The 26,137-nt window shown below is 41.9% G+C and overlaps 1 protein-coding gene across 1 annotated transcript in view; it reads left to right on the top strand.

Annotated features, from left to right (window-relative positions):
- LOC144798008 (neural-cadherin-like) overlaps positions 1 to 26,137 on the top strand; it is a 566,884-nt gene that overhangs the window by 265,930 nt on the left and 274,817 nt on the right. Inside the window, exons 18-20 of the mRNA XM_078668798.1 lie at positions 6,219 to 6,305; positions 14,334 to 14,518; positions 15,700 to 15,935. Of these exons, the coding sequence (XP_078524924.1) occupies positions 6,219 to 6,305; positions 14,334 to 14,518; positions 15,700 to 15,935 (508 nt within the window). The remainder of the gene's footprint in view (positions 1 to 6,218; positions 6,306 to 14,333; positions 14,519 to 15,699; positions 15,936 to 26,137) is intronic.

The following is a 26,137-nucleotide window of genomic DNA, read 5'->3' as shown; positions in this document are numbered from 1 at the left end:
CATTGGTGCTAATAAACTGCTCTTGATGAATTTTGCCTTTATCGTGTTTTTTGAAGAAGAGGTTCGGATGGCCCACTTAAAACATGAGAAACTTTGAAAATTGCATGTCCCTGCTTGTGGACCAGAAAGGTTTAAAGTGTAAATGAAAATGGAGAGAAAAAACTTGGAATTTATTGGAGTATATAACATTGAAAACATTGAGAATACTTGCAAATGCGATATGAGCTGTGCCACTGGTTTTGGGGCTGAAAGACAGCCCCAAGTTGATGATGTTTTAGTTTACACGTGCGTTTGGGCTAGGCACGTCACCGGTGTTAAAGCACGCAAAACATGGAAAAAATGGATCTGGACGTTGAAAACAAGAGGAAAATTGGTTTAAAAAACGGTGTGCTTCCCATCTATATATGATGAATCTATGAAAGTTACCAATACTGGGGAACCAAAGTTACAGGTAAGTAACTTGTTTTCTGAGCAAGTATAATTGCCATTCTCTGGGCCCCCGATATTTTTTTTTTTACATGAAGGGGGTGTGGCATTATAAAGATTAAAGACCACTGTACTAGTCTTAGATCCTTCCAAGGTTGATAAAATAAGTATAATTAACTTAGAGAATAATGGCATCTATGTCTGAGCTTAAATAGACTATTCTCTTTTTCATGTGAGCTAGATAATTTGACCATTTGTCTCATCCCTCTTAACTTTATGACACTGGTCTAGTAACACTAAGACACTTCGCTATTAATTTGAATTTGAATTTAAAAATATTTATACAGCGCGCGTACACCAAGCGGTTTCATGGCGCTAAACAGTGCTACATATCCAGAGGACGAAATAGTGCGGGAGATGGGGAGCATTAAGATGGGAAGGCCTGAGTAAATAAAAAGGTTTTAAGGGTTTTGCGGAAAAGAGAGTACTGGGGGCAAGATCGCAAGTGAATCGGGAGGGAGTTCCAAAAGGCAGGACCCAAGGTCGAGAACTTGGAACCACCCCATTTTTTTCGTTTATAACGGGGGATCACAAGAAGTTGGTGAGTAGATGAGCGCAGTTCTCTAGACGGGGTGTAATCATGGATGGCTGAGCTGATGAAAGCTGGAGCCAGCCCAGCCCGAGCTTTAAACATGATACAGCCCAATTTGAACAGTGCACGTTGCTGTACAGGAAGCCAGTGCAGAGATCTAAGAAGGGGAGTGACGTGGTGGAATTTAGGAAGGTTAAAAACTAGCCGGGCTGCCTGGTTCTGAACCATCTGGAGGCGCCTCACTAGGTACTGTGGCATGCCACAGTAAATGGCATTACCATAGTCCAAGCGGGACGTTACCATCGCCAGGAGAATGAGTTTGAGGGCAGAAGGGGAAAAGAACCGGGAAACTTTCCGAATGGTTCGGAGGGAGAGAAAGGCTGAGGATACCACCGTGCTGACTTGAGAATGAAGAGACAATTGGTCATTGATTTTAAAGCCAAGAGTTTTAACAGAGGAAGAGGGAGTGGGTGGGGAACCTAAGGAGGGGGGCCAAAAGAGAGAAGACCAAGGACTGGAGCAACCACCTGTCAACACCAATTCCGTTTTATCAGGATTGAGTTTCAGGTGGTTGTGGTTCATCCAGTCCTGAATGAAGGTCATAACTGAATGAAAATTAGATATTGAAGCAGGGGAAGAAGATAATGAAAAAATGAGCTGGAGGTCATCCGCATAGTTAAACACGGAGACCTCACGCTGCTGTAACGCAAAAATAAGAGGGGCAATGTATAAATTAAATAACAATGGAGAGAGGGAGGATCCTTGAGGGACCCCATACTGCACTGGTCGAAAGTCGGCAGAATAATCCCCCAGTCGAACAGCTTGTGAGCGACCACTCAGGAAGGAGGACAGCCAGACCAAGGCCGCACCCCCGATGCCCGCCGCTCCGACACGGGAAAGTAAGATGGTATGATCCACCGTGTCGAAGGCGGCGGAAAGATCGAGGAGGACCAGGGCCTGGGGCTGACTAATGTCCATTCCTTCCCTGAGGTTATCCAAGACTGATAGAACCACGGACTCCGTGGAATGGGCGGGTCGGAAACCGGCCTGCCTAGGGGCCAAGACACAGTTCGTTTCCACAAAGGAGCTCAGAGTTTTTACTACGTGGCGTTCCAGTATCTTGGCCAGAAATGGGAGAAGTGAGATGGGGCGATAGTTGGCTGGAATCGAAGGATCAGCACCGGATTTTTTTAAAATGGGTAGGATCACCGCTGATTTAAGTGAGGGGGTGACAATGCCCTGGGACAGTGAGCTATTTAGAAGCGTGAGGGGGGGTAAGGGACAGGAAGAGTAAATCTGTTTAAGGATGTGAGCGGGACAAGGATCCAAGGGGGAGCCAGACTTAACCAAGGGAAGGAGGGAAAGAAAAGTATCCCTGGTAAGAGGCGGAATAACATCCAGGCACGATGTTGCTGGGGGACAGTGCGGATTAATAAAAGAGGGGGACGGGCTGGGAATGTTAGTTCTGATAGTACTAATTTTGTCCAGGAAAAAAGAGTTGAGGGAGTCGCAGAGAAGCTGTGGGGGAGAAGGTTTGAGTGTGGGCCTGTCCGAGTATGCAAGCTCCTGAACTATAGAAAAAATTTCTCTAGGCTGATTTTCAGCAGACTGAATTTTTGAGGAGAAATAGGCCTTCTTAGTTTCCAAGATAGAATTCTTATAACGGGATGCAAGAGTGATATAGTTAGTTCTTGAATTGGGGCAGTAGTCCCTCCGCCAGGTGCGCTCCGCTCGACGAAGATTAAGCTTTTGTGTCTTCAAGTCGTCATTAAACCAGCGGTTTGCGTCTTTTGCGCGCTTAGATGATATGCGCTTTAGGGGGGCGACTTGGTCACAGCCGGCTCGCAACCATTCATTGATGGTTGCCGCTTGATCAAGGGATGAGAGTCCTGTAAGGGCCGGTCTGGACGCGGAGAGCGAGGTAGACAGGGAAACTACGTCTACACGGTTCCAGGACCGCGCCCAAATATTTTTGACTGGAGTTATTACCCATAGCTGTTTAATTCTTTTAGGGTTGCACCTCAATCAGAAGCATGTGTTACTGGAAACAGTAGGGAACAAGTAGAAGAGAGTGAAGGACACAAGGATGTAAGAAAAGAAAAAGAGCGAGTCAGGGTAGCTGAAAAGAGAATCTCAGTTTGAGTTTAAAAACAGAACCATTATAAAATAAAAGCTCTATAGATGCCTAATGCCCATGGAGCTCTATTGGAAGCCAAATAATGGTGAAATAGGGTCCACTTCAACACAGTTATCCTAAAACATGTTGGACATATGCTCCTGTAGTGTAACTCGTTCAAATCATTATGCAATTAAGCAAGGGACCTTACGTAAACCACTATTTTCCAGAGTGAAATCTCTTCCACTACAGTTCCATTAACTTTAGAGATGCTTCCACTACACTCATCCTGGAAACACATTTATTCCTGCCTTTGCCACAAGTCTGTGCTTTTCTAGGGAGGCAAACTACTTCCTTCCAAGCATTGGTAAATACATCCAGATTCCAACTTTGTGAGCATTCATCAACTTTCCCACAAGAACTCTAAACCCTCCTGTAACACTGATTGTGCAAATACAGATTTCCCCCATACCTCTGGAATTTTATATTGGCAGATTCTATTTGCAAGTGTTAATGTCTACCATTCCAGATTTTGGTAATTATGAATGTGATTATACTCTTGCAAATTCTTTGTTTTGAGCACTTACAATATATATGTGTGCAAAAATATTTGGGAAGCCAGCCAGCAACCCAGAGTAGATAACATAGACAACAATTTATTGTTGCTCAACTGCATTTTGATTATCAATGTCAAACGCTTGGAAGGCTGAATTAGGAATGAAAGGATTTGAATCTGTGACCTGTACACACCCAAGTGGGAACTCAACTGTGAGCTTTCTTGCCAACTTGAGCAAAGGGAATCATGATGAAAATTTGGTGTGCACAATTAACCCTTTGTCATTGCAAAATGAGGGGCTTTACCCTCTCCTGAGCAGTTTTTCCTGCTCTGCCGGATATAAAATCTGATTAAACTCTGAGAGTCTGGTCAACCAAATTTGCAGATATCTGCCTCATCAATATTCATGAGGTAGAATTCCTTCTTCAAAGCCTTGTGACTGTATGTAAATAAGATGGTGGCTTGCAAGGGACAGAAGACCTCCCCCTCTGCGTTTGTCTTCAATAGTGCTATGTTGTAAGCCCGGTCTGTGCTCCTCCACGTGCAGCCTGCAGCTGTCACACGTACAACACAAGTTGCCCCTTATGGATAGCATTCACAGATTGAATGGTTAGTGGCTGACAAAGGCAGCAGGTAGCCTCTCAATGCTTAGTGACCACATCCATCATCACAAAACACTGTTACAGTTCCTGGGGAATCACAAGGAAGAGCAAGAAGTCGCTTTGCAACCTCATTTTTTCTTGTGATTCACAAAGAGCCCCAATGTTACAAAAGTGATTAGCAAAGATATTGTGACTCAGTCATTTTTTAATATTTCAAATTGTTTTTCATTCTTGCAAAGCCTGCTACTTTGTGCAAGACAGTCTTTGTATGCGACAAAAGCCTTTCATATATCAGGTTCCAGGTTCTTTCCCACACCTCCTCAAGGCGTGCACTAAAAAACTTTTCCTAGCATTAAACAGAGAAAATACATGCAGGTCCTATTATTATCCTTCTGGCAGAACCATGTTTGAGACCTTGAGTTTCCACTGCAAGAATAGAATAATGCTCTCAAAATGTATGTTCTTGCAGGCTACCACCTTGAAAAACTGGAAAGGCCACATCACTCATCCCAGATATTTCCACATAGGCCTGGTTGGCTGTCAGGTGTATCGAAGCCAGAGCAGGCAGGAATCCCCACCACAGTGAGGAAGGATTCTGTCAGATTGAGTATGCAGCAAGAGATTTCAAGTGTGTACATCTTGACTCTCCACTTGTGCATACATCATCCAGGGGCTGACGTTCACTCCCATGACTGAGGCCCATCCTAGCACAAATTGACATGATGCACCCTAAAGCAGCTCCATGGTTGACCTATAAAATTCTCCTCAATGAATCTACTATTGCACTGCAATCGGCTTCCAGGTGTTCTCAAATGCATACAGTTACTAACAATTGGTTTGAGGATGACATTCTGACCAAACAACGTTGTAAATGTCCTCTAAAATTCTGATTAAATTGTAATAAAATGTGCCAAATTTGTCCCGACATCTGTAAACCAGAATCAAGTAACTTATCACCAAAAAACAACAATTATGATACAAAGATGATATGACTACGGAATACAACTGACACTGTGAAAAAAAGTGAGTTAAAGGGAAGTTATGTTTAGCTTTGATTATAACACAACATATGTTTAAGAAAAATCTTAGACATTGACTTAAGAAAATCAGTTATAGTGCTGTTATGGTCACAAATTAAAACACAAAAACCAACTGAAATGCGCAAGTTACAGTTAGGGCACACTCCATGCATCACAAAATAGCCATGCAAACCATAACTTTCACACCAGACTCAACGATCATTACCTCACCCTTAATGAAACAGGTGCAATAACAAATGTTGTAAATCAACTTGCAGATGAGATTGTGTATCACTTTACCCATACCGCTTTAACAGAGACAACTATGGATGTAATATTAGTTATTGGTTTGAGGATGTGGTATTTTTTAGTTACATTTTCATTGTGGGTGTTGTTACTTATTTGTATAGCTATTGTGAGGTCAAGGGCATTGAATTTGCCATGCAAGAATGTTTGGCACTTACTTTGCTCTTATTAGAGCTCACAATAGTTACACAACTCATTCTGGACCAGAGCAAGAAGAGCATACCCACTTTTGAAAGTGCCTCAAAATATACCTCTTTTAAACATGTGAAGTCATTCTATCCACTGCATGCTTTCTTGCCCTTCCTATCCCCAAACCTATTATGGTGTGTCATACCTGTAAGCTATATCAAAATCTGCTATCAAACCAGCCTGTTGCGCATACCTTAATGAACGCCAGTAGCCGAATGCCAAATTGAGCATTTAAAAAATATTGCCATATACCCTAAAAGCTCTTGAAATGACAAGCATATTTGTTAGCAAAGTGATTGTGACAAAACCAAAAAATTGCATTCTGCAAATGATTCGTAAATACAATAGGAAGACATTGAAATAATTTGAGATTCCAAAATTAACTTCCAACCCTTTTTTCAACAGGGAATAGGCCACCAACAATTCTTGGACAGATCTATGCACCAGATGATGATGACTGGGGCAACAAAACATTTGAGTCGGAAACACGATTGCCCAGGTAAGAGACACGGTATGAAAACTAAACTTCTCTTCCAGGGGATCCTCATCAATAGTCATAAGCACTGAATATTCCCGCCCACGTGAGGGGACCCCGGAAATTATATAAAAATATATATGTAAATCACATATAAATAGCTCCACATATATGTATGCACATATATCATTGTTTCTCACATCAATGCAGCCCCAAAAATGAGGCTACACAATGTAAATACTCATACATGCACTGAATGAGCAATGAAATAAAAAACACATTAGGTCAAATAGCCCTTGAACTCTGTGTTTTAATGAGCAAAACACTCATAAATTCTGAAAATTGCTAATAAATAGACATTGTTACCCCACAGGCTGCATTATAAAGCAATATCACAGAAAATGAAACCATTTTCAACAAAAACTGGCACCGTGCCTTTATGGCAGCCATGACCCCTGGCTTCCCTTCATGCCTCAGGGGTGACAGGTCAGTTGTTCTTTCCGGCTCCTTCAGTCAGGAACCTGGTTTAACAGCTCACACTCTTTTTGACTTTCTGTCAAAAAATACTAGTGATTTTCTTCAAATTTTACTTTCACTCGACGTCTTTTGGGCTTAGAATGTTAGTGCTGCCTTTTTTGAGTTTAAAAAAAGGAATTTTTCTGCCAATAATGCCTTTTCTTTTTGACACCTGCCCTTCCTGTGGGAAGAAGAAGGCCAAGACTGATACACACCCTGTGTGTATCCTCTGTCTCCCTGAGACACACTCTGCAGACACTTGTGAACACTGCAAGAATCTTTCTAAGAGAACCCTCAAGGATAGAGAGAGGATAAGGATCTATGGCCTCTCTGGAAGAGACAGAAACAATGACGGGCGCGATTGACGTAGAGAGAAGTCCCGACTTGTTCACCTTCGGCGTCGGGATGAGCGTCGAAGCGTCCAGCGACGACCAAGACGGCGTCGAAGACAAGTCATCTTCCTTCGACGATGAGCACTTCAGTGTCGAGATCCAAAGTCCCTCTGTTGACGTCAACCGGGCGACGTTCGGCGTCGAGGGAAAGGTCTCCGTTGACGCATAGGAGCTCAACTTCGAGGCAGGCGTCGTCAACGCAACATCACAGGCCTTCATCGGCGAAGCTTCCTCTTGTCGACTCCTAGCCATAAACGTTCCGCGTCGAGGCAGTCTCCGTTGACGTCGCACCACCGGCGTACGACGTCGAAGCACCCTCTGTCTCCGTCAAAGCATCGACTCTCGACGTCGAGTCGGTTGTCGTCGACTTCTCAACATCGAAGTCCGACGTCGAGGCAAGTCTCTCCATCTGAACTCCAGAGGCGTTCGACGTCGAGCCATAGATCTCCACAAGGAGAGATTCAACTAGCCTCGGTGCAGCTTCCATCATCGGTGTCGAGGCCAGCCCTGCCCAGGTCCACGTCGACCCAGAAAGCTATGACGTCGAGTTTACCATCTCCGTCACCAGGTCGCAGTCCGCCGTCACAGCAGAAAGCTCCACAGTCGGCGTTGGCAGCAGAGGGAGAGATGATCTCAGGGAGGCACTCTAGATCTACTGACAATTCTACTGGGAGCAAGAGTCCTCCTGCTAAAAGGAAGAAGGGTCCAGCGGATCATGCACCACGGAGTCGCTCAAGATCCTGCTCTAGAAGCCTCTCCAGAGAGAATTTGCCTCCAGTGAGTCTTTCATCTTTGTCAGGCTCACACTCTTCTCACCGGAATAGATCTCCAGATGTGGTGATATATTCATCCGACAGTGAGAGGTCCATGCATTCTCCTGCTCGTTCGCTGCATGAGCAAAGGAGATCTCCCGCGCCAACAAGTTCGCCTGTGAGGAGAGATACTCAGAAGCCATCCATCAGGTTATCACCAAGATGGTACAAGCCTCTCTATCGCTGGGCGCCAGACAAGGAAACAGCGGCCTGGCTGGCAGCAGATCGAGACAGACCAGTGTCCAGGCCCACAGAACGATCACGCACCCCGGTGCGCTCCAGCAGACGGAGGTCCAGGTCTCGGAGCAGAAGAAGAGAACGCAGATCTCCCACTTCTTCCTCTTCGCCTACTCGGTCTCACAGGGATTATTCTCCGACCTTGACGGAGAGTCCCCCAGCCAGGATATTGCCCGTGGATGACATCTTTACCTTCCAAGACATCTTGGGCAGAGGGGCTCTTAAGCTGGGAGTTCCCATGACAACGCACCAGACCAAAACCTCAGTTATTTTCGAGACTTTGCACCACAGGTCTGCGCCCAAACCTCTGCTACCCTTGGTTCCGGGGATTATAGAACCGGTTATGGAGGTGTTCCTCATGCCAGCCACAATAAAGGCAGCTCCAGCGAGGATTCTAAAGAAATACCGCTCGCCAGAGGAGGATCCTCTCTTCCTCAGAGCCGTTCCGCCACCAGACTCGGTCATCATCGCAGCTGCGAGAAAATCCCATGCTGTAGCTTTCTCTTCCACAGTACCTCCTGATAAGGAGAGCAAGACGCAGGATTCATGGTGAAGAAGAGTCTGCAACACCTCAGCCTCACTCCTGAAAGTTTCCAATGCGGAAGCGCTTTTGGGCCGCTATGATAGGTCCCTCTGGGATTCTCTACAGCGGTTCATCGAAAAACGTCCTTAAGAGGATAGAAAGGACTTTGAGGAGATTCTATTGGAGGGCAGTCAAGTCTCCAACCAAATTATCATCGCTGCAGTGGACGGTGCGACCCTCTCAGCGCATGGCTATGCTCACTGAGTGTGTGCAAGAAGGTCTTCCTGGCTTCGTCTTACTGCATTGAAACCAGAAGCTCAATCCCGGATCTTGAACTTGCCGTTTTCAGGAACATCATTGTTTGGGGCAAGTACCGATGAAGAGATGCAGGGGGTGAAAGCAGAATTAGACACTCTTAAAGCCGTGGGGCTTGAAAAGAACAAAGAGTTTCGAAGGAGGTTTCGCCCCCTACAACAAAGGCTCTTCCAAGCAGAGGGTTCAAACCCCTCAGTGGCAGAGGGGTCAGGACCAACAGGGGCAGCAGAAGTCTCAATATAGAGGCAAGCGTAATTCCAGTGGCGATGGAAATCAACGCCAGGGCAACAATTCCAACAAAGCTCAATCCAAGCAATGAGTTCTTCCTTCCTCCAGCGCCGTTAACCACTCCAGTGGGGGGAAGCATCACGCATCATATGGAAGTGTGGCATACCATTACAAAAGATTGCTGGGTGTTAGCTACACTTCAGAATGGATACTGTCTTCGTTTCCAACATCTGCCTCCACCCGTTCCTCCAATGCCAACATCAAGCCATCAGCTGAGCCTTTTGAAAAAGGAAGTGGCTATCCTGCTCGAAAACTCAGCCATCAAGAGGGTGCCAATCTCTCAAAGGGGGAAAGGAGTGTATTCCTGATATTTTCTAGTCAGGAAAAAGGGCCAGAAGGCAGAATACAGACCCATTCTGGACTTGAGAACACTCAATCTGTATGTCAAGAAAGAAAGATTTTGCATGTTTGTGCTTCATCAAATATATCCACATTTCAGGAGAGGAGATTGGATGTGTTCGCTGGACCTACAAGATGCATATTTTCATGTGCCCATAGCTCACGCTCACAGAAGATTCCTTCGGTTCTGGGTGGGGACCTCTCACTACCAGTTCAAAGTCCTCCCGTTCGGGTTGAAGTCAGCACCCCGAGTGTTCACGAAGTGCGTCGCAGTGGTGGCGGCCACTCTACGCCGCAGGGGTGTCTTCATGTACCCATACCTGGAGGACTGGCTGTTGAAAGGTCCTTCCCCAGACAGTGTAAGAAATCAATTTCTGAGCTGCATTGACCTCTGCCACCGGTTGGGACTGCATGTCAACTTCAACAAGTCAATCTCACAGCCTACGCAGAGGATACATTTCCTAGGAGCTCTGCTAGACTCCGAGGTAGGAAAAGTGTTTCCTTCGGAGGAGAGGCAGTGTTCCATAGCTCAGAAATGTTAACTGGTGCTTCGCAGCAAAGACCTAAAGGTGCAAAGGATTGCTTCCCTGCGAGGGTCGATGGCATCCTGCATTTTCCTGGTCCCGAATGCCAGACTACGAATGCGTCCTCTTAAGCAGGATCTGGAGGACAAGTGGGACCAACAATCAGCACGCTGGAACGACAAAATCACACTGTCAGACGCAGCGCGAGCATCCATTCCTTGGCGGACAAAGAAGAAAAATATGCAGGTCGGAATTCTGTTCCATCAACCTCCTCCTGCACAGACGTTAATCACAGACGCATCTTTGCAAGGATGGGGAGCACACATGGGTCGTCTCCAGGTGCAAGGTCTGTGGTCCCCCAAAGAGAGTACTTACCACATCAACATGCTGGAGCTGAGGGCAGTCTACTTAGCCCTCAAAGCTTTCCTCCTCTCGATTCAGGGCTCATCAGTGTTAGTACAGACGGACAACACCACCACAATGTACTACCTGAAAAAGCAGGGAGGAACGCACTCACGGACTCTGTCGTTGGAGGCCCAAAACATTTGGCATTGGCTCTTGGCTCGCAATCTGTCAATCACAGCATTCCACCTCCCAGGAGAACAGAATGTGAGGGCGGACACTCTAAGCCTGCATTTCGAAGACAGACAGGTCTTGGTTCTCAACAACCAGGTAGTCAAAGACATCTTCCAGTCTTAGGATCTTCCCACCATAGATCTCTTTGCGGACGACGAAAACAGCAAATGCCGAGACTTCGCCTCAAGATTCTACCGCCCAGGGTCGAAAGGGAATGCCCTTTTGATAGACTGGTCAGGGGAATTTATGTACGCCTTTCCACCCCATCCGCTAATCCTGAAGGTGGTGAGCAAGCTGTCGAACTCGTGCACAACGATGATCCTCATTGCACCCGAGTGGCGGAGACAATGGTGGTACACGGACCTTCTCCATCTCTCTGTGACCCCACACAGGAGGCTGCCATGCAGGCCGGACCTGCTATCCAAGATGAACGGGAGGATTCATCATCTCACCTTCCGTCACTGAGCTTGGCAGCCTGGCTCCTGAGGTCATACAATACGGCCACCTAGGACTGCCGCAAGACTGCATGTTCATATTGAAAGAGGAACCAGAGAAGCAGGCAGTCCTTTGCGGGTGTACAGTGAAACCTTAACTTTTACCGCAAGGACATGACGTAAGCGCCCCTGATTCCCTTTTTAAATGAAAAGAAAAGCGCAATTTGAGGCCTAACTATTGGATACGATTACCGCTTAAGTTTAGCGCTCGTAAAACAGGACCTCTACCTGTAACTTGATAAGGAGTCACTATTTTAAAACGGATATATGGAGCAAACACTCGTGGCCCAGACCATATTTTAAAATAATGAAAACCTGACACCATCCAAAAGTGGAATCAAAGGGAGATTATGTTGGCCCCTGAACTACGACAGATAACATTATAGTCTTGACAAAGGTGGATAGAATTGTGAGAAACCACCGAAACGCGTCGACGCACTCTCCAGTATAATTCTTGTCTCGAATACCCCTGTGGATACACTGTATTGTTGTGTACATAACATTGGTATCAGAAATAGAGCCTGGATATACGCTTAGTACTGTACAAGTTTATGTCTTACTGTTTCTCTGTCTCTATGTATCAATCTTGCTGGTCAACATTGAATGTCAGTTGTTTTATGGTTTTTATGGTTTAAATTGTTTTATTACTTGTGTCAAGTGGTTTATTGTCCACTTTTTTTAATTATTGTATGTTTAATAAATTGTGGTCATTATTTCATATGCGAATTGTGTAATTGTTTTCGCTCAAAACATTTTTTGTTTATTATAAATTGTACTTTGGCTCAAGGGAATTTCTCTTTTCAATTGGTCATATTGAAAGAGGCACGGCGTCCTTCCACAAAACATTCTTATGCATGCAAGTGGAAGCGCTTCTATATGTTGTGTATGCAGAATGACTGTCATCCTATCAAGGGTCTGGAGGAAGTCATTCTTCCTTATTTATTGTATCTGGCTAAAGCAGGGTTGAAGTTTAATTCTATTAAGGTGTATTTGACTGCTATAACAGCTTATAGGCGATCACCTTCCCAACCGTCTTTTTTCTAGTTGCAAGCTGTCAAGGATTTTCTGCAGGGGTTGAAAAATGTTTATCCCCCAGTGCGACCTCCGTCACCTCCCTGGGAGTTGAACCTGGTGCTATCAAAATTGATGGTTCCACCTTTTGAACCCATTCACAAGGCAACTTTGCAGCATATTTCGTGGAAGGCTACTTTTTTGGTAGCAATCACGTCAGCTTGCAGGGTGAGCGGAATTCAAGCTCTCTGTGCCAAAGAGCCTTACTCAGTGTTCCATCTGAATAGGATAGTGTTGAGGACACATCCTTCTTTTCTATCTAAGGTGGTGTCAGATTTTAATGTAAATCAGACCATCTCTCTACCCACCTTTTTTCCCAATCCCTACACTCCAGCTGAGAGGGCATTGCATTCTTTGGACCTGAAAAGAGTTCTGAAATTTTATCTTGATAAGTCCAAGACTGTACGTAAGTTTGATCAGCTATTTGTCAACTATGGATCGATCAGACCAGGTTATGCAGCCTCAAAACGTTCTATCTCAAGGTGGATAGTTTCTTGTATTAAGCTGGCTTATCAATTGGCGCAGAAGACCCTCGGGTTTCCTCCTAAGGCGCATTCTACCAGAGGGAAAGCGGCCACTACGACTTTTCTTAATAATGTGCCTATGTCTGAGATTTGTAAGGCAGCGACCTGGAGGTCCGGCCATACATTTACCAGGCATTACTGTCTAGATTCAGACACCAGAGCGAATACCCAAGTAGGCCAGGCCTCCTTGCGGATTCTGTTTAACAGCTGAGTTCGGCTGTTCCAATGGTGTTGTTTGGGTCATGTTTTCTTCTTATTTGCCTGCAGGTGGTTGGTTGGGCTTGCTATTCTATTCAGTGCTTATGACTATTGATGAGGATCCCCTGGAAGAGAAGGATATGTTACTTACCTGTAATCCTAGTTCTCTTCCAGGGGTATCCTAATCAAAGTCATAAGCAACCCACCCTCCTCCCCAGGCGAATGAGATATGATCAATGGTTTTCTAGTTTCTTGTTGAGCCCTGTCTTCAGGGTTATGCAAAGAACAACTGACCTAACTGTTACCACTGAGGCATGATTGCAGGGTGCCAGTTTTTGTTGAAAATGGTTTCATTTTCTGTGATATTGCTTTATAATGCAGCCTATGGGCTAACAATGTCTATTTATTAGCAATTTTCAGAATTTATGAGTGTTTTGCTCATTAAAACACAGAGTAGAAGGGCTATTTGACTTAATGTGTTTTATTTCATTGCTAATTCAGTGCATGTATGAGTATTTACATTGTTTAGCCTCATTTTTGGGGCTGCATTGGTGTGAGAAAAAAATATATATGTGCATACATATATGTGGAGCTATTTATATGTGATTTACATATATATTTTTATATTATTTCCGGGGTCCCCGCACGTGGGCGGGAATATGCAGTGCTTATGACTTTGATGAGGATACCCCTAGAAGAGAACTAGGATTACAGGTAAGTAACTTATCCATCTGCTCATTGCGCTGGTGTTGTGGCATCAGCTGGCCTATCAGAGCTCAGGTATTGTACTCCATTCTAAATGAACTTGAGCCATCACAACACTGGATCCAGTAAGATTTGTTTTTATTGGTGAGAACCACAGAAATAAGGCATCTGCAGTCCAATTCGATGGTGGACAAAACAAATGCATGGGACACGATAATGCATATTTCTGTGCAGCAGAACATATTTTCTGAGCCTCTCTTTAACCACTTGAAGATTCCCAGGAATATGTGATACACTGAAGCCTTCAGATAGGATTTAATAACTTAACATAGTAAATTACTGTTCCTTCTCTTCCATTCTTCCAGTCCTTCCCAATGCCATGATCTGGGTGCTTATTGCTGGTAGCAGTATCAGCCAGTGTACCATCTTGCCTGTCATTATGTACCTAAATGGGTGAAAACAGGTCCTGGGAACTCTCATAAAACATTAGCATGTTTTTAATCCAAATTTATTTTTTATTTTATTTGGTTGCTTTTAGGTATTTTAGGTTGAATAAAAGTACTGGCACCCTAACAATGATAGATCCTGCTCCTCCTGGGATATTCGACCTGAAATTCCGGGTTTCCGATTCTATCTGGCCTGATGTAATTTCTACTGTCAAGGTTCACGTGAAAGCATTACAAGATGAAATCATACAAAACTCTGCTACGTTACATCTTAAAGGTGAGTTACACCAAGAGTTCAGAGGTTCTACCATGATGCCCTGACCAAACTTGTGTCATTCTAAAAAGGGATGATGGAAGTACAATTCTATATAAGAGCATCGTGGCACAAGATGGTGGCACAAGATAATGTTTCAAAGGTTAGGGAAACCCAACAAAAGGGATGAAACTGTGGCACTGTAGTAGTATGTAGAAAGTGTAAGACAGAAGTATCTTCCTGTTAGGGTGAAGAGAGAACTGGAGGATGTCCACTTCTCAGAAAAAAAGGACTTAGCATACAGTCCTGCACCATCAACACCTGTGGACAAAGACTCGTCACCAGCAACCATTCTGGGGTCACAGAAATCTGTGGGGCAGATATGGATTAGAAGTGCACATACAAGCATGAAGGATTCAATACTGTTGGGCCACTCAAAGGCTCACCCTATCAGAGTGTCTGTTCTTCATGGAACATATAAAAGTGATCCGCACCAGGTTGTGCACCTCAATGGCCTTTAGTGCCCTTTCACTGACTAAATGAAATGTGCTTCTTAAAAAAAGTAATACCTATGCATGTCATCCTTTACTCTTAACACACAAGACTATTACTTTTACAATACATGCAGTGTTTTCTAACTACTTAGTGGGGCAAAAGTGCACGTTTTGCATATGCTTATAACGTAAATAGCGCTGCTTTTTTCAAATAATTTCTTTGTGTGAATTCTAAGTTCAGTTGCCTCAATGTGTGAAAGAGAGGCATGTAAGTTACTGTACGTTAAAATGGCACTGGATTTATAATTGTGTGTTATGTGTGTGTGTTCTTCTAGGGCTACCCCTGAATACAGTCAATTGGTAATTGCACTGCCAGATCCCCCATTCATGGTCTATGGGGATATTTAGCTTTACGTGTGGAATAGCATGTAGAAATGGTATTATTGAGTAATTTTTCACTTTGTATACTGCAATGTTAGGACCCACTTTTTGCTTGTTTAAGAGCATGGTTGTCCTATGGTGTGATGCAGTATTAGTGCAATTTCCAATGCAGTAATATAGCATTTGTTTAAATAGAAAATTGTGTTACATGTGCAATAATCTACTTATCTCATATCTGACACCATTTATGCTCGTCTGACCTTCTCTGAAGGAAGCTGTGAATGTTTTTGATTCAATATAACCCGCATCTGATCCTATTCTTGCTCTCAGATTTAACAGCAGAAGACCTCCTACACAAAGATGAATTTGGGGTTAGCAGACTTGACAGATTTAAGGAAGTGATGTCCGAAATTCTGCCAGCAAGTCCCAGGAATATAGAGATATTCAGCTTGGTGAACACTGCTGGAAGACAGACTATCCTACGATTTTCAGTTCTGGGCTCTATAGGGCACACCTACTACACACCTGAGAAAATACATGGTGAAATGGATGCTCATAAGGACAAGGTAAAATCCACAGCTTTTATAATCCGCTTACTGACCAGTGCTCTTACATTTTGGGAGATAAAGACTACAATCATTTACAGGAGTGGAGACTATGTCTCATGTTTTAAGTCACATAGATGCCATCATTTAGTCAGAATATAGCATGTCACTGTGAAGCATGACATATTGGCACAGATTTACTAAGGCTTCATGTTGGCGCTAGGGTGATACAAAGCAACTCATGCTTGCAACTATCCAGCTCAAAAGGTGTTTTGCATTACAAAGCAGCATTTTTCAAAGTGCAAAAACTGCTTTTTGTCAAGGGGATGTTACTGCGGTAGTACAAACACTCAAAGCTTGATCTACTGAAATAGAGAGACAGGGCATTGAATAAAAAATGAATGCCTATGCCAACGACTGTGTGATCTGCCGAATCGAGGAGAGGGGGAGCAAGCTGTGAATACTTTCCAGCGGCACCGCTGTGGATTCTGTTTCCCGTGAGCCCTCTGGTTCCTACAACGCGCTTAAAAAGCGCCACGCAGCCTCTGTAGCCGACAACAATGAATTGAGGTGAGGGGGGCCAAGCTGTGCATACTTTCCAGCTGCACACTTTGGGACTTTGTTTCCTGTGACCTCTACAACGTGCTTAAAAAGTGCCTTTCAGCCTCGTGGAGCGGTACGCGCACGGGGTCTTGCCGGGGGCCAAGTGTGGGCCCGTCCTCACCCGTTGGAGCCAGAAGGAGGCTGGGCTGGGCCCGTCTCTAACGGCTGGATTTCTACAGGACATTGGAAACCTTTCTACATCTGACATGGGGAAAAAGAAGGTAGATCCATCGGTCCCCGAGGGGAGTATCATACCTACACTAGACTCCTTCTTGGTAAAAGCAACAACAGCAATATCAAATCAGATTGCCTTAGCAGAGAAAAGACTATCACTGGGTAGCACTATAACTGAACCCTCTTTAACATCTGATACTATGCTGTCAGCGATGGAATTACAGGATGTCGCCTCTAATGCCATCATAACGGACTTACCTCAGTTGCCGCAAATCACTCCTGAGATAATAACTTTGCCAACTAGAATGTCCCTTCCCAAGAGGAAAAGAGATGCCCCAAGAGAAACTTTGCTTAATAAACCAAAAACATTGAGAAAGTCATCATCTATACTCCCTTCCCCAGACTCACTAAATCAGATTCAAGGAAAGATGACTGCATCGCCTGTTTGGAATGAGGACGATTTAAGCAATAAACTATCTCTATTACTGCAACCAATATTGTTACGTCTAACCTCAATAGATGACATATTAAAGGTGTCGAATGGAAAGGTGGCCACTGAGGGGGTGGGGTGTGACAGATCCCAAGCACATTTAATTCTTCCTAGTTCATTGATGGTTTAAGAAGGGGTTTCTTGCAATGAGAAAAGCAGGAAGGAGAGATTGAATCCAACCGCTACTTCCATTTAGCAACCGATGCCATCCTCTTGTGGATTGCTACATTAGGGGGGCCATAGGGGCGGCAAGTTTATAATGCTATCCGAAGTGGGCTTGAGAGGAGGGATATGATGAAAGGTTCTGATGGTAATGGAAGCACAACTCCTAAGAGGCAGCATCTTTGGACAAACACACGTTATCAATCTCTGCATTTTCCTTCAGTTGCCTGTTCTTTTGTTATAGTCTTGGTAAACGTTCTGGTTCTTAGAGTAGGTGAACAAGAAACAACTATCCAACTCAGGGATACAGCTAGGCACTGGTTAACAAAATCCAGCAGTCTGACCTACTCTGTATATGATCAGTTAACTATGGCCAGAAGACTGCTCTCAACCTCTCATTAAGCAGATCGCCCAAATTTAATGGACAACAGGGAAATCAACCTGACAAGCACAATGGCGTCGATAACGGACACTCAATTAGAAATTTTAGGAAATAGGCAGAGTGCGAACTAATCCACACCCAATACTAATGGATTAATCGGCAATGTGGAGTTAATGAGTAACGATAACCATATCTTACTCTCCTGGAACATTGCAGGATATAATAATAAAAAAATGTAATGAGGAGTGGTATAATGAATTAGCAAATCACCATATTATATGTCTACAAGAAACCTGGGAGTTGAATTCCATTTATTTAAACAGGTATCGTTGCTTCAAAACCCCAGCCCTTCCATCGAAAAGAGGATGAGCTAAAGGAGGCCTATTAACCTCTCTAGCTAACAGAACTATATTTAAATTGGTTGTTTTTGTAAATAATTTGCCTTATTTTCATATTTTGCTGCTAAATGATGATCCCAGCATGAACCTAATGATAATACATTTCTATAATAATAACTTTGAGGATCCAACCTCAGTGGTTAAGCAATTAGAGAGTATCCTGGAGGATGTAATGTTTCAACAGTCAAAGCCAGTGTATGTCATCTGGGTTGGTGATTTCAATATAAATAGATGCATGAACGATGACTTCAGGAAATGTATCAGCAAAATATTCAATAGCTAAACAAGGTAACCTTTACATAGCCTTCTTGTACCTGTCAGCGGCATTTGATTGTGTTAATGACAACAAATTATGGTATATCATGGAGGAAATGGGGGTGGATCCCGCAATAATCATCTTCATTAGGCAATTATATACAGCAGCTACGGCGAGGATCCTTTATGGGAAAGAGGGAGAATGTACTAAATCTTTCAAAATTAAATTGAGAAAAGAGTAAGACAGGGCTGCGTTCTGGCTCCTTTCCTATTCTCACTGTACACCAATAAATTAAATGAGGTCCTGGTAAAAAAAATAATCTAAGGATATTCCTTATGTAGACTCTATGCCGTTCCCCATCCTGCTATATGCAGATGATGTGGCAAGGACCCCTCCGTCTTTACAGAAGTGTATCACAAATTACATACCATTTATGAGGGATCTGGACTTGCATGTTAATAAAACACCATGACAGTGGGAGCTGGGAGAAAAAAGACAGGCAAATATCAGATTGAAGGTAGGAAAATAGATTACGTAGATAATTTTTCAAAGCTGGGTATCCTTTTTGATTCCAAATTAAGGTGAAATGAGAGGGTGACATCCAGTGCCAACCAAATGAATAAAAGTATAGATGCAATTTTTAAATTTGCTAAAAACTTAGGTAATAAGGCTATGCAGGAGATGGTTAAAATCTACCTAGCAAAAACAATACATGTTTTCACTTAAGGAGCAGCAATTTGGGGCACTGTACAAGTGGACAGCCTACAAACGATAGAGGATAGATTTGCTAAGAAATTATTGTCTGTCCCATTGAGCTGTTCTAATTCTATCCCCCATAAAGAATTAGGCCTACCTTTTTCTAGTGATACTATTAAAATGGCCCCTTTATTAATTATGGTTGTCTATTAGGAAAAGAAAGACGGTGCAGTTAAACCAGCGCATTTTAAAGGATGTAATGAATTTAGATCATATCCTTAAAATTCCTTGGCTGTGTTACGTGAATTGAATTGAATTGAATTGAATGCAGATTTGTAAAGCGCATAGCTACCCTGGGGCGTCCCAGCGCTGAATCGACCTGTCGCTTTCAGAGGAGGGAAAGGCAGTTATGTGTCTCTTTGGGTTTGGCGGACCTTTATAATAATCCAACTCACTGTGAAATCTTTCCTAAAACCAGACCAAAAGATATCGATCTTTATGGCCAAAGGTTCACTTGATAGATGGGATCGAAATAAAGAAAAATCCACAATAATTTCATACTACACTCTGCTCTCGGTATTATACGGATCTGCCTCCTATCTTGCTTTTGTCAAAAATTCTCTCCACCGGTATATTTTAACAAGATTTTGTTTAAATTACGTTCCTTTATTAGTGGGGTACCCTATAAATGTATTTGCATTGAAGCAACTTTCATCTTGCCCATGTGATGCTATTTCAAAGCAGTCGACTGAACATATCTTATTTTTCTGTCTGTTCTATCAGATCGAAAGGAAAAAGTTTATTAATCTTCTAACAAAATTCAGTTTGTGTAATCATAGAGTAGCTCTTCGCGTTCTGCAACAACTAGAAACGCCCTATGTATGCTTTGTATTGGCTTCTTTTCTATTGGCAGCTATAAAAAGTTGCGGGCTGTCATTTCTTCGATACTACAAGTTGAAGAGCAGAAAGATAAGTCGAGGATAAACTGATAAAGCTTTGTATTTGTTTTTTAAATATGTATATGGGGCCTCTAACTTGTGGACATATATGAATTTTGGAGTGTCTCCAGTCAAATAATGACAAGACTTGGTCGTAATCTTTAATTGAAAATTAATGTGAGGGGAACAACATAGAGAATACTCACTTTTTAATAGGTATTTATGAATCATTAGGTGGGGAATATATTGACATAAAAGTGATTAAGTAATGCATATAATATATCATTAGATATGTTCATTTGTATGACGATACAGTGTGGCTGTATTTTTTAGTTAAGAGAAACAGAATAGATAACACTTCCTCCCTAAGAAGTAAACTATTTCTGAAATATAATGTGTTAGAGGGAGAATAAACTGATGTAAGAATGGTCTGGTAAAATGTTTAAGATATTATTTTAATTTTGTGATGATTTTATGTTCTACTACTTTTATCCTAATTTAATGTATTGTTCTCTACACTTTCATTCATTTCCATACGAAATAAAGTTCTAACTAACTAACGCCTACTTGAGGCAGACACAAATAAGGAAAAATGTGTTAATTTCTCAAGACACAATGACATATTGCAAGTGTGTTGCAAAGCACATCACATACCACATGTGGGGGAAACTTCTGAGTTTGTCTAAGCTTAGGAATTTTTAATGGAGGAGTATGCTTCCCATACAAATCCAGTCCAAACTCACCTCTGCATCATGGTGTGAGACTGTGCACCATACTAGGCAGTATTGTTTGTGCACCAGTATGGTATTGTGCTGTGTTTGTCCACTTGCACAACTCATTGCTGCCAATTGCCATGCCTCGTTGCCTTGCCTGAAAAATTTGTAAGTCTGGGCACCTGTCTTGTGTTAGAAAAGGAAAAATTAATTAAAATTAGACAGTTTATTTAATTCAATTTGTTCAAAAGCTTGTCATTTCTTGTCATCAGACACAGTTAAAAACTACACAATTTATACAAAATAAAATAAAATAAAATTACATTATACAATCAATTATTACAGGTGGGAAACAGAACTTAAGGAATAAATGAATCCTATTAACATGAGGTAAGCACAATAGTCACGCTTGTAATCGCACTCTGACATCCAACTAGTTTTTCCAGTCAGAGTTGTTATCACCTAGACTTACAGTACTTTAACTCAAAAAAGGCATTGATACGTTTCTGTGGACACAGTATTTAGGAGCCAACACCTTCTTAATGGCCATCTTATGGTGTGATCTACCCCTCTAGACTATACGATAGTGTCGTCCATGGGTGAAAGAGCGGCCTTTTAAAGAACCACTGAATGAAGACTTTGTCGAAATAAAAGGTGTGTACTATCGATGCGGTAGGATATAATGCATAGACTACTACAGTCTTCGAGAACTATAGTACCTAAATGGTGTCTCTTTCTAATATTTAGTTAGCCATCTAAGTGGCATCGATCTGACAGTCTGGAAATATATGAGATTCCATGTGATCCTTGAATGAGGTAATTACGGTTTTACCCCTGGTGCCTATACTGATTTAGAAATATTCCCAATCAGTACGAAACATGACAGAATTAGGATCCCTGTACTCGAAATATCAAGTAAAGAGAGCCATGTTGGCGACACTTAAATGTGCTCCAACACTATGAAAATGCAGACTATAAACATATGCCAAATATGAAATTGCATAATGTTTACCTTTTAATAATATGTCATGTATAGTGAAAGGCTATTTAACCTGATGTTGTATTATGTTTAACCTTATGATCTGTGTATGTTAGAATGATGTGTATAGTTTACAATGTGGAGCACTTAGGATTAGTTCTTTGAAATAATTGTGATGGTTGTATTTAATGTAAAATGCTGTAGCTATGTTTGTTTAAGACACTCTTTCTTGCATTTCAGATTTTATTGTTGTGGGATTCAATTATCATATCCTGAAGAAGGTGTTGGCTCCTAAATACTGTGCTCACCGAAACGCATCAATGTCTTTTTTGAGTTAAAGTACTCTAAGTCTAGGTGATAACAACTCTGACTGGAAAAACTAGTTGGATGTCAGAGTGCGATTACAAGCGTGACTATTGTACTTAACTCATGTTAATAGGATTCATTTATTCCTTAAGTTCTGTTTGCCACCTGTAATAATTGATTGTATAATGTAATGTGATTTCATTTTATTTTGTATAAATTGTGTAGTTTTTAACTGTGTCTGATGACAAGAAATGACAAGCTTTTGAACAAATTGAATAGAATAAACTGTCTAATTTGAATTAATGTTTCCTTTTTGCTCCTGCTTGAATGAGTTATTGTGGTTAAAAATGTATATGACATAGAGTTGCACCCAAAAGGGAACTTCTTTCTGACATTTGTCTTCCGGTACCCTACCCTTTTGGGTCTTGGGGTCCCTCTCTTTTGTCAGAGACACCTGTCTTGTGTTACCTTGCGCTGTTTATTCCTATTTTAAATATCAAATCTTCACCTACTGGAGCCTGCTCACAGCTTTTCATATGAAGGGAGCTGTTTCATTTTAGAAAGCACGTACCTTAAACTGGAGCTCTATATATCAGACAGACCTGCAAAAATATATATTCTTAAAGATCCGCAATTTACAAAGGCAAATAAAATCTGTAATTTTCAAGCCAATGAAGTTGTAGCCCATGCGCCAATCCCAAAAGTTAATAAGATGGATCAAGCTGCAGTCTTGCTGCAGTACCATAAGACATTCGAATGACTTCCAGCTCGTACACCACCTGCATTTCCTAAAGTCCTTGCACACTGAAACCATAGCCTTCATTTACACAAGAGATTGATTTTCCTATTACTGGTTTAAACACCACAGCTTAACCCCAGGCACATGTTCTCCCTTTTTGTTTAATATGTACTATTGAGTTACCTTTTGTAGAAAAAAATCAGGGACAGTATGTAATTCACTATAAGTTGAGAAGTGGTCCTTTTTATGTCTATTAGTAAAATGAACAGGTTTTCACAGGTGAATATGAGCAGATGGATATGTTCACCTTTGGGGTACCTGCATCCCCCAGAATGACAAGAAAGCATATGTGAATAGGACAAATAGAGGGTGACATAGTCCCCAGCAAGATGGCTCCCATGAGGTAAATGCTCCTCACAGACATCTGCAGTAATTTGCTGGTAACAAGGTGAATCCTGGCAATGCCAATTCAGTCGTCCTTTCTTCACATTTGAGTAAATGGAGTACCACTATATTGGGTAACAGTAATATCTATTATTTGCAGCACTAAGGCATGTTGCATGTGCAGTATGATATACAAAACAAGTTATTACAATTAGTAAACGATGAAATGCTTGGAAATTAGTGTATGCATACCTTTTCATAGACATTATACAGCCCAGAATAGAGAAACTTAGATAGAGGCTACAGGTTTTTGGGAGCCAGGCAATCTGCTTAATCACTTGAGATGTTATAAAAGGGTTGTTTGTATTCGGCTGCTGAGGAATAAAAGAAAGTTAAAGTCAGATGTATATTTGCTGAAGACTTATAATGGACCGAAACTTTGTATTGTTCTGTTCCAAGTCCTTGTACATTTCACAATCCTCTAAAAGAGAACTTTGAAGACTATCAACCCAGACTCATTTATGCAGATGTGTGGCCATCACTTTACAGACATTGAAAACACTTCCTAGAGATAGTTGCCTGCCCATCCTAAATGAAAACGTCCTTCTTCGCGCTACACCAAGTATTCTGCCCATTTGATGTTTTGTTTGACTAATTATCTCTCACAAATCAGCCTATTTGCACTTCTTTAATCATCTTCTCTGACCATAATCATAGTTGATGCTAACTGCAGTTTCTGTCCTCTTACTGCTCGAAATGCCTTTGTGCTTATGTCAAATAAATAAATACAATGTTAGTCGCTGACAACCTCCCCTCTAAAAGCCTTTGTTACCAGGCCTTACAATACAAAGGAAAAACACCACCCTCCATGAGTGTTTCCCCAGGATTATGTGAAAATGACAACCATCAGAAGAGTGAAGATTAACTAAAAACAGCAATGAGAATACAGGAAACGTCTCATATGTTCTCCAAAGTACAGCATGTCCTTCCTAGAGGACAGTAGATCAACTTCATGTCCAGTTCTCAAAAGATAACTCCTCAAAAGAGGTATTTATTTCTACAAAGACCTAACAGCTACAGGAAGAGCACAGGGCCTCCAAATAATTCTGTGAAGATGCCTTCTGCAAAGCAAATGCTTGTAGGACAAAGATTACATCATCTGGACCTCTTTGAGTGCTATTCACACTAAAAGGCAATCATTGTCTTTGGTTTGAGTTATGAAGTAACTATATACCATCCAAAAATCCTATCCATTTGACAATGTTAAATGTGACAATCACATTACTAATTATGAAAATCTGAACCAACTGGAGTATTATCTCAAAACTAGTGTTGAATTGTGAAAACCTTGGCAACCATTATATGCTTAGAGCTCCCTGCAAAACACACTAACCACCATCCTGATGAGTAGGTATCAGTCAGATTTCCTACTGTAATGTGGAATCAAACGAGTAACTATTCAATACAGTGTTCTGATTAAATTGCTCACATCGCTCACTGCAGTGGATAGGCCTGTCATCTGCTGATTCTCGTCCTCATTTGACTACTCCACTCAATAAGTCAAACGTGTATGCTCCTTTGTGAAATTAAGCTGCAAAGCCTCAAAGGATAAACCCCACTGATGGTCCTCTTCAACAACTACACTGCTATGTTTGCTATATTGTGGAAGCCCACCACCCTGGTAACCCTCTTGAAGCAGAAGATGTGCATGGCTATTGCAGGCTAGAAGAGGAATCTGGTATAATTCATTTCAGATAAACTAGTTCATTCTCAAGCGTGAGAAGACAAAGCTCTTGGTTATTTCCCAAGTGGGTGCTTCACCGTGCCCTTTCATGTGGCCCAACTCCTTAGAACTCTTGCTGTTGCCAGACCAGAAAGTATACAAAGTAGTGAGTATTTCAAATCAAGTCAACGGAACCCCCAAGAATAACGGATTGAAAAAATAAGTCAGCAGACACTTGAAATGGATTGAAGTGGATTAACCTTCATAAATATTACATACACATTAACATAAAATGGTGCTGACAAGTGTTTTAATGGAAATAGCCTTACCATACAGCACCTTAGCCCATAGCACAGACAGCATTTTATTACTCTTGAAAGGACACTAAACAGATTACAGGTGAGCAAATGAGTAAACAGATCCAAATGAGCATGGGATCACATGATATAAATTATTTTATTGTATTAAATAGTTTTAGGGGTAAACACAGTGCATATTTAAATATAATCCACCCCCACATCCAGTCATTAACGAAAAGTGGTAGACTGTATAACCTTTAATAGGTTCTCCTTAATCCCACTATTATCTTCTTTGCAATTCCTTAGGAGTTGTTTGCACATTTTGGTAGAAAGTAGTATTCGTATGTAAAGTGACGCTGATGAGTATATTCTCTGGAATGAATAATTTTAGATGTAGCCCTACACCTGAAAGTAGCACGCTGCACCTTTCTGCAATATCTATATTCTTATTTTGGGCGTTACCAGAATAAAACCATCCTTGTAGCTGAGTGACTTGAGATTAAAAAACACCTGTTTAGGTATGTGAAATGTGGAATCCCAAACCATATTATTTTGCTCTCACTCCTTTTCTCTAAAATAGGCTGTCATTAAGGTCCCATGTAACAGTTTCTCAACTATATGTTCCTTTAATTCTCTCAATGACATTTAAAATTATTTGTAGATTATCAGTAGTTTGTGCTAATTTGGGTGACAGGTGTATTGTAATGTGTATAATCTCTTTCCTTGAAATATTGTTCTCAGACACATTTAGGTGACTGCCTCCATTGCTTTGGAGTTAGTCTATAATGAGCTACAGACATAAGCTAGGGTGTTTGCTATACATGTATTAAATCCCCACTGGGTCAGTTCTTATTTTTCCCCCTGCAAATTCTTGGTTGTTTTTCTGCAAACACTTTATGGTTTCAAGCGTTTGAATTTGACAGGTAGGTTAAGCAGCATCTCACTTGTGTATAAATAATGTGATACTCAATTAACAATTCA

Source organism: Lissotriton helveticus, chromosome 12 (assembly GCF_964261635.1).
Source record: "Lissotriton helveticus chromosome 12, aLisHel1.1, whole genome shotgun sequence".
NCBI classification, from domain to species: Eukaryota; Metazoa; Chordata; class Amphibia; order Caudata; family Salamandridae; genus Lissotriton; species Lissotriton helveticus.
The sequence above is the reverse complement of the archived record's forward strand: the minus strand, read 5'-3'. Positions and strand labels throughout refer to the sequence as shown.